The 9,254-nt window shown below is 57.2% G+C and overlaps 1 protein-coding gene across 1 annotated transcript; it reads left to right on the top strand.

The window, feature by feature from the left end:
- Positions 1–3,528: 3,528 nt before the first annotated feature.
- On the top strand, positions 3,529–5,369 carry RXFP3 (relaxin family peptide receptor 3; the record flags this gene model as incomplete). Its single annotated transcript, XM_080679332.1, has 1 exon — positions 3,529–5,369. The coding sequence occupies exon 1, from the start codon at positions 3,993–3,995 to the stop codon at positions 5,367–5,369; it is 1,377 nt and encodes a 458-aa protein (XP_080535458.1). The 5' UTR covers positions 3,529–3,992.
- Between the last annotated feature and the right edge of the window lie 3,885 nt (positions 5,370–9,254).

Genomic DNA, 9,254 nt, shown 5'->3' with positions numbered 1-9,254 from the left:
TGCGGAGACTTCCGCATGGAGAAAGATCAAGGCCAACCACCAATCATGTGTGTGAGCGTTAAGGCAGCTTCCTCACCCTCCCACTAAAGCCTTCATTCAGGTAAAGCTACAGCCCCACCTGATAGCTTGGCTGCAACCTCATGAGAGCCCGTGAGTCCTTGACACGGTGCTGCACCCGCATTCCCGCCCGATAGAAACTGAGATAATAAGCACTTGTTGTTTTAAATCATAAAGTTTTACACAAATTGTTATTTATTGAGAGGTAACTTCACAGAGAAATAATGAGAAGCAAATGAATTTAGGAGTTTTTCGGTTTGGGGAGATTTGCTTTTGTCCTTGAGGAGATGCTAACAGGACTTATTAGACTGGGTTATATTGAACATGAGAAGAATTACTCTTGAGTTTAGCTTGAACATCTAAGTGAACAGTTGTGCCATTTATTAAGATTGAGGAATCTGATGAGAAATCAGCAGCCAGGTAGAACTGCCAAGTAGCGGTTAGGATAAGATTCTGGCACTCCCAGGATTAAGGGCTGGGGATCAGATTTGGGATATTACTAGTACCAGCCTCACTGGTGTGAGCACCAGGTAAGATGATGCCGATAAAGCGTTTTGCACAGTGCATCCAGCTGTCGTTTGTAATAGGTAGAATTGTGTCCTCCAAAAGGCATGTTCAAGTGCTAGCCCCATACCTGTGGACCTGACCTTGTTTGGAATGAGGGTCTTTCAGATATAATTAAGATGAAGTCACACTGAATGAAACAAACCCCAATTCAATGATTGGTGTCCTTATAAAGAGAGAAAACACACACACACACACACACACACACACACACACACACACACGAAACTATTACCTGAAGACAGAGACAGAGATGGGAGTGACTCAGCTACAAACCAAGGATTTGCCTTAGAACCATCAGAAGTTAAGGAAGGCACGAACCGCTTTCTTCCTCAGATCCTCCAGAAGAAAGCAACCCCACCAACACCTTGATTTCTGACTTCTAGCCTCTGGAATGTTGAAACAATACATTTCTGTTGTTTTAAATCATCCCATTTGTGATCATTTGTTACAGCAACCCGGGGAAAGTAGATGTGTAATGTGAATGGTTATCATTGCTTCTATTATTATTCATATTATATCTTTGTTGTTGTTGTTGTTATATCTCCAAACACCTAATACTTGGCTTTGCACCTAATAGGACCTCCGGTCATCATTATGGAGGACTATCTGCATCCCAGCAGCGCTCTCTGAGGGTCACACTTGGGAAGAGCGTCTCCTGAGGACTCCGTCCGGTGGTTCTGGCTAGCACGCCCGGCCTGGCAGACCTCAGGAGCACATGGCCCCCTTCGCCCAACAGTGAAGAAAATGTCACCTGCTGGGCTTAAAATTGATTTTAGTGAAATTCAGCAAACCCACCCTTCTCTTCCTTTGCTTCCCATCCCAGGGTGTGATAGGCCATCATTGGACACTAATTCTTCTCTGGCTCTTCATTTTTTCTACATGAAGCGTTAGAAAAGGAATAAAAGTTCAGATGTTTCCAAACTTGGGAGGGGGCGGGACATCAGTCTCACCTGGAATAATGTGCTTAAAATGCAGAGTCTCGGGCCCCTTTCCAATTCCACTGAGAATCAGACGCCCTGGGGCTGCTTTGGGGCTGGGAGGAGGCTGCCAGCCCCAGCTGACTTTGATGTCACCTGCTCCGCACCTGTCCTCAGAATATTTGAAAACCACGAAAATGCATGTCAGGGAACTGGGTAAAGGGCTTAACAGGATGCCCTCTGCTTCCTTGTTTTGCAACAGCGCCTGGAAATAGAAGAGAGGGGGAGGGGTTTAATGAGAAATAGCTGCTAAAAGATGAAGTGAAAAGTGGTCTTGAAGGTGAGACTATCAAAAAGGAGCTAAGAGGTGTCCACAGAAGCAGACCGGTGATTGAAAGTAACAATCCCGGCAGAGCTGCACTTGTCCACATCGGAATTGTTCGAGGGAGTGGTTTTTTGGTTTTGCTTTTGCTAAAGCCCTGGCGCCCCCTAGTGGGAAAGTTAAGCAGCTCAGCGTCTACAAGAAGCGTGTTCACTCCAAAGTGCTCTCTTGCTTTGGAATCAAAATTGTTTCCTTTTCCCTTCACAGGCTTTGGGCACTAAGTTCCTTTTCCACTAAGTTTTTTTTTCCCTTTCTCCTCTGCTTCAAAGTCACAGCCTCTTCATCTGTCAGTAAAGTCGAGAATCAGGACTAAGGACAGTTATGTTTAAGATACTTTCGTCTCAATTTAGTTCCAGACCGTAAGGAAAACATTTCAAGTTTTCCTAAGTCCATCCCAAAACGTGTCAGCTGTCATTGACATCAACCCCAATTTGGGAAGTAATTCAAGTGATGTACACTAGTTCCCTTTGCCCAGAGGGACATAGAAGATCCCTTAGAATTTACTTCCTTTGGCCTGGAAAACCTTGGCAAAGAGTCCTTATCATGATAGTAGTGGAAAGAGGGAGCTGGTGACCCAGAGCAGCTCTTTGTGATCCTGTTTCAACTACATCAAGGCAAAGAGAGGGCGGGTGTACGTGAGGAAAGCGTTTGTTGAAGAACGTTGGGCTGAGAGCCGGACGGGTAGTATCCAATGTCTGTGAATTCGACCCACCCATTGGTTTTATGCTCTCCTCGGCTTCCGTTCTCAGAATATACCGCAGCAGAGGGTAACACTTGAACCCAGACTGTGACTATGGGAAGATCCTTTGGAAACCCTGACAACCTCAGACAGCAATTCAAGTGGCCGGCTCACTGAAGAAAGCCAAGTGAAGCTTGCATCTGTTGTGTATTCAGCAAGAGTCCACCCTCTGGCTGAAACCGGTTTGGCTCAGTGGATAGAGCGTCGGCCTGCGGACTGAAAGGTCCCAGGTTCGATTCCGGTCAAGGGCATGTACCTTGGTTGCGGGCACATCCCCAGTGGGAGGTGTGCAGGAGGCAGCTGATTGATGTTTCTCTCTCATCGATGTTTCTAACTCTCTATCCCTCTCCCTTCCTCTCTGTAAAAATATCAATAAAATATATTTAAAAAAAAAAAAGAGTCCACCCTCTGGTTTGGGGTCTGGGCATGAAAAGAAGCCATAGCCGTTCTTTAAAAAAAAAAAATGGGCAGGAGAGCCGATCGTGCACGTTCAGAACCACACTTCATCAAATTTCAAAGATAAAGTGGGAGCGAGGAAGGAAAACATTCCAATAGACACGTTTGGCAGTAAAAAAAAAAGGGGGGGGGTCGCAAAGCAAAGCAGACGGTCTCCAACAACAACGGGGAGTAAAAGGTTATGACATTTCCTCCGGAAACTTAGTAACAAGAAAGGGGGAGCGGGCGGGAGGGCTCTGCCTGCTGCCCACCTCCCTGTCCTCCCCGGGGCGGGCGCGGCCAAGTTCAGCACCTCGGAAAGCGCCCCCGCACTCCCTGGGGTTCACGCATGCTCCTTGGGAGCCCGCAGCCTGGCTTTGCGGGAGCCCGTACCACTCTGGCGCGCGGTGGGCAACTCGCGGGGAGTTGAGGACAGCGGAGACGCGGGGCAGCGAAGGCGACATCGACAGACCTCCGGAGAGTCAGAGCGAGGGAGACGGATCTCTCCCGTGTCTCCTTTTCTCCCAAAGGACAGAAACCCCCTCCAAGCTGCAGAAGAAACCCACAAAGGTATTTGAAAGCGAAGGAGCGGGCCCCCAATAACGGCATGGGTGGTGCGCTAGCGCCCCAGTGACAGCGGGGACCCCGGAGCCTCCCCAGAACCGTCGGGCGCCAGCCGCTTGCCTGAGGAGCCGCGGTCCTCTGCTCTGCTACTCCCTCCGGAGCAGACGCCGAGCGCATCTCCGGCGCCCAGGTCCGCGCGCACCAGCTCCGAGGCGCTGTCTTGAGCTGCTGCTCCGAAAGCTCCCTGCCCGCCCTGCGCCCTCGCCCCGTGTCGGAACCCCGGGCGATCCGGACGCCCTTTGGGTCTGCGGCTGCTGCCACGGGGGCCCCCATGAACGCGGCGGCGGGCGGGGAAGAGCTCGCAGGACTCGCCCAGCTGATCCCGGACCTTCTGCGGGAGGCCAACGCGAGCGCCAACGCGTCGCTGCTGCGCCAGGATCTGTGGTGGGAGTTCGGGCTGGAGTCTCCGGAAGGCGCGGCGCCCGGGCACCCCCCAGGCGGCGGCGGCGGGGGGTCGGGGCAGGCGGACGCCGAGGCGCGGGTGCGCATCCTCCTGAGCGCGGTGTACTGGGTGGTCTGCGCGCTGGGGCTGGTGGGCAACCTGCTGGTGCTCTACCTGATGCAGAGCAAGCGGGGCTGGCGCGCGTCCCCCATCCACCTCTTCGTGACCAACCTGGCGCTGACGGACCTCCAGTTCGTGCTCACCCTGCCCTTCTGGGCGGTGGAGAACGCGCTGGACTTCAAGTGGCCCTTCGGCAAGGCCATGTGTAAGATCGTGTCCCTCGTGACGTCCGTGAACATGTACGCCAGCGTCTTCTTCCTCACCTCCATGAGCGTGGCGCGCTACCGCTCCGTGGCCTCGGCCCTCAAGAGCCACGGGAGCCGAGGCCACGGCCGGGGCGGCTGCGGCGGCGGCGGGGACCGCGGCTGCTCGTCGGCCCAGGCGCTGTGCGCGCTGATCTGGGCCGCGGCCGTGCTGGCCTCGCTGCCCAACGCCCTCTTCGCCACCACGGTCCGGGTGATGGGCGAGGAGCTGTGCCTGGTGCGCTTCCCGGACGGGGGGCCGGGCGGCGACAGGCAGTTCTGGCTGGGCCTCTACCAGCTGCAGAAGGTGCTGCTGGGCTTCCTGCTGCCGCTGGGCGTCACCAGCCTCTGCTACCTGCTGCTGGTGCGCTTCATCGCCGACCGCCGCGTGGCGGGGACCCCGGCAGGGACCCCGGCGGCCGGGGGAGGCCTGGCAGCCGCCAGCGCCCGGAGACGGTCCAAGGTCACCAAATCCGTGACCATCCTGGTCCTCGCCTTCTTCCTGTGCTGGCTGCCCAACCAGGCGCTCACCGCCTGGGGCGTCCTCGTCAAGCTGGGCGCGGCGCCCTTCAGCCGGGCGTTCTTCCTGTGCCAGGCGTACGCCTTCCCCGCCAGCGTGTGCCTGGCCCACGCCAACAGCTGCCTCAACCCCGTGCTCTACTGCCTGGCGCGCCGCGACTGCCGCCAGTCGCTCAAGGCCCTGCTGGGGCGCCTCGGGGCGCCTTCGCTCACCAGCATGCGCCCCTTCACCGCCTCCACCAAGCCGGAGCCCGAGGACCAGGCGCTGCCGACCCTGGCGCCCCTCCGTCCGCCCGCGGAGCCCGACCCGCGCTACTACCCGCCGGGCGTGGTGGTGCACAGCGGCGGGCGCCAGGACCCGCTGCCCAGCAGCTCTGCCTGCTGACCCGGGCGCAGGGCGAGGAGAGAGGGCGGGGGGCGGGGATGCTGGGGGCGGGGGGAGGGGCTGGCTTCGGGGGGGGGGGGGGAGGCTTCCAAGCCAGGTGGAGAGGAATCTGGCGGGGGAGGGGGGGGGCCCAGGTCAGCCTCTGGGGTGGGGGGGGCCACCGACCTCCGCCCCTTCCACAGGCACCTCTCCTCGCCTCATGTGGCCAGCGCTGGGCAGGGTGGGGCTCCCCGCAGCGGAGAAGGCATCAGGACTGCGGAGAGCTTGGGGCGCGAGGAAATGGGGCTCAACCAAATGGAGCAGACAATCGAGCGCATTTATTCCAGCGACTTTTCGGGAGCCCTTGAAAGGGTCCTCTAGGCGCATCCAGCCAGGGGCGCCACCCCCAACACCTCTCCTCTGGCCGGGCCAGGAGGCTGCCACGGGGACGAAGGTCTGATCTGCGTGGCTTTGAGGGCAGCATAGAGTTTGGGGATGAGAAACTTTTCCCGTTGGGAGAAAGGAGTGACAATCGCCGCCCCAGGAGAAAAGCACATGAGAGGCACCCCGGGGGGGCTGTGATACCCTTTATCACCCCATCACGGCTCTGCTGGACCTCTGCCCTCCATTGTATCCATGGAGCAGAGCCATTGGCTGGGGAGTGGGTCACGGGGCCGGAGGGAAGGCATGCAGGCAGTGCGACTGGGGGGGCTGCATGGAGACCATCTCAGGCTACTGCCTCTAAAGGAAAAGGGGGCTCACGTGCTCACCTAGCAACAGCAGGAGGTGAGTGCGCTGCCCTAGGAAGCCTGGGTTCCGGGTTCTCCTGAGAGCCCCTTGGGTGCCTGCAGACACTGTGCCCCCCAATCAGTGCCCTGAAGACGGGGAGCTGTGCCCAGGAGCCACTTGAGGAGGTCTGAGTAGAAATGCTGCTGGGCGTGGGGACTTTGAATATTGAAGTGTGTGTGTGTGTGTGTGTGTGTGTGTGTGTGTGTGTGAGAGAGAGACGGGGGGGGGGGGGGGGGGGAATGCTCTAGCTCCCTTCCTCATCCCGGCAGCCCACTCAGTGTCCATCGGAAAACAGCTTCCTGTGTAATAAAGCCCATGTCCTGTGCTTGGCCAGAGGTGACTAATTTTGACTTCTTGGGGGTCCAGGAAAGATGGCCTTTGGCTATGGCACACCCTCCCAGCTGGCCAGTCATTCATGTCAAAATCTTCAGACCAGCACCAGAACAGCCCTTGGAGAACGGTGAGGAAATACATACCGAATCCCGGAAATGATGCCATTTCCACCGGAAATGATGCCATTTCCATTCCTTGCAGAGGCCCGGGCCGGGCAGGCACAACGAGAAAAGCAGCTTGTTGCTGTTGCTTTTGTAGTGCCCAGTGCTGGGCCACGTGGGGTCCTCGGAGTGTTCCCCCCCAGGCTCTTCTCAGTCAGTCATGGCCTTGCTTCTCTAAGTGGGATGATGTGATGGGGAGCGAGAGGAAGGAAGACTGGGGAAGACAGAGTAGTTGGACACGTGACTCGCCCAAAAGAATGAGTTCACTTGGGAGTGAATGTACCAACAGCACGCAGGGGCCTGGTTGGTGGCAGACTGTGAGCGGAACCTGTGGAGAGGAGAGCCGGGCTCAGAGGCTGAGGGGAACACCAGCAGGCTCGGGGTGGGGAAGACAGCCCCCCTCGGTGTGCAAATAATCGGGGACCTGGAGAAAATGCAGTAAACGGCTTGAGTGCCTGGTGCTGGCTTCCTGCCGTATGTCCTGCAGGTAGCAAGTGGGAGCGGCGGGAAGGGGGTGCCCACTTTGGTGTAAGCCCCCACCCCACCCCCACACATGGACTGGAAGTGGCCAGATCACAGGGCTGTCCCGGATGCCCTCACCCAGCACTGCCCCCCACAGGAGTGATAACCCAGTAGCAGCAGAGAGTGGCTCTTAAGCCGAAAAGGAGGCAATCAGAAAAGGAGGCAATCAAGACCATTGCAGCCGCCACCTGGAAGCCTGAGCAGCAGCCAGAGGAGAGGGTGAGCTGGGAGCTGCGGTTTGAGGCCACTGGGGAAGCTGGGAGGGAGGGGGAGGCTGCCGCACCATGACTAGGGGTCCGCTCTCTGGCTATGCTCTGAGGCTGGTACTCGTCAGTACTGCCCTTAGACCTGGGGTTTGATTACTAGAGGACTCCGCTCTCGCCTCCCCTCCACCGACACCCCTCCCCCCGTGGCAATGAAGCCACACGGCCACCTGGCGCCTGGGCCCCACCTGCATTCTAGATTACGCTCCAGCACCTGGACCTCAGAATCCCCGTGGAAATGGCCTGAGACGATCTACAAGGCCTTGGTGGGTCCCTTCCCAGTCCACCCCCCACGGGGTGACCACAGCACTGAGTCTCTGCACCCTGGGGCGTGAGGGCTGGCTGAGGGTGGCTGTTTGCAGGTGTGGTACGGGGGTGGGGGGTGGGAAGGCTATGGATGTCCCGATGCCAAAGTGCACACCGGGGCTCTCGGGGTGCTGGACAGAGCTAGGGGTGCAAGGAGAAGGGGTGGGCTGTGGACTCAGGCCCTTGCTCTGGGCCCTGCAGGGGTGTGAAAGAGAACCCCAAACTTTCCATAGAGCACACTTCCTCTCCTCAGCATCACTGCCCCAAAGGGGCCGCCCACGCCACTGAAGCCATCCATCCTCCCACACACCTGTGAACGGGAGCAATGGGGCACATCCCAGCGTCTGTTCCCACAAGCAGCTCATTTCCTTTCTCCAATTCCCGCCAGCACTCAGGTTTTGGTAAGTTAGGAGCTCATCTGAGGCCATGACTACACTACCGGGCCCCAAGGTGAGGCAGGGAAAGGAACCGCGGATGTTTTTTAACCTGTAAAAGCCATCGGGCCAGTCTCCATCCTGCCCTGCGCAGGCACAGCTGGAGCTGTGCAGACAAGCACTTAGGACAGAAGGGCGGATCAAGGCCTGGGCCATCAGGATGGGAGCCTTCATCAATAGTGACAGTAGCTGTCATTCATCCAGTGCAGGCCACTTGCCATCCTCCAGGCTCTGAGAGGAAAGAGCAGAAACAGAGTGCCTGGTTTCAAAGCCCAGCTCGGCCACGAACGAGCTGCGCAGCTGCCGATAAGGTACAGACTGCCTGTTCGCCTCGGTTCCCTCTGCTGCGAACTGGAGGTTGGCCACACGCCCGCTCCCAGGCTGCTGTGTTAGCACGGGCGGAGCGTTCAGAGGGGCAGCAGCACGCTCCAAGTGTCACGTGTTATTAATGGCCACAACTCCCCGAGATCGGAATCATCACCCCCAACGTGCAGATGAGCAAGTGCCTTGGGGGCAGTCAGTGGTTTGCTGATGAGCAGCAAAGCCAGGACTCGCCAGCCCAGCCCTACAGCCCTGGTCTGTCCAGGCAGCCGCCAATGCCGTCTCTCAAGGCTGCTGCCGCCCTGGACCGTGGGCAGCGGGGGAGGGGAGGGGCTGGAGGAGAAGCCTGGCTTGGACAAGAGCCCGCAGGAGAGGGAGGCTGTTTGCAAAAGGCTTTCCCAGGGTCTCCAAGGGATGGGACAGGTGCAGACTAGAGAGATCTATTCCGCTGTGCCCTCAGGAGCTGCCCGGAGGCGGCGAGTCCTCCAGCAGGAGCTGTGCAGGCAGACTTGCCCAGGATGTCCTAAGTTAACATGAATCCAAACGAGCGAGTTTCATATGAATTAAATAGGGGTAGGTTAATGTCATAAGATAAATCACCAGCAATATTTCGAGTACTGGTGAATTTGATTAAAAAAAAAAACACATGACCCCCAATCTGTAATACTCCCAACAATAAAAATAAATTCCTTAAAACACACACACACACACACACACCCTAGAATAAATCCAGGAGTCGTGTGTAAATTCATCTGCTTCCCAGGTTTCCCCAAGACC

The sequence above is a fragment of the Plecotus auritus genome (assembly GCF_963455305.1).
Source record: "Plecotus auritus genome assembly, chromosome: 7".
Taxonomy (NCBI): Eukaryota; Metazoa; Chordata; class Mammalia; order Chiroptera; family Vespertilionidae; genus Plecotus; species Plecotus auritus.
The sequence above is the reverse complement of the archived record's forward strand: the minus strand, read 5'-3'. Positions and strand labels throughout refer to the sequence as shown.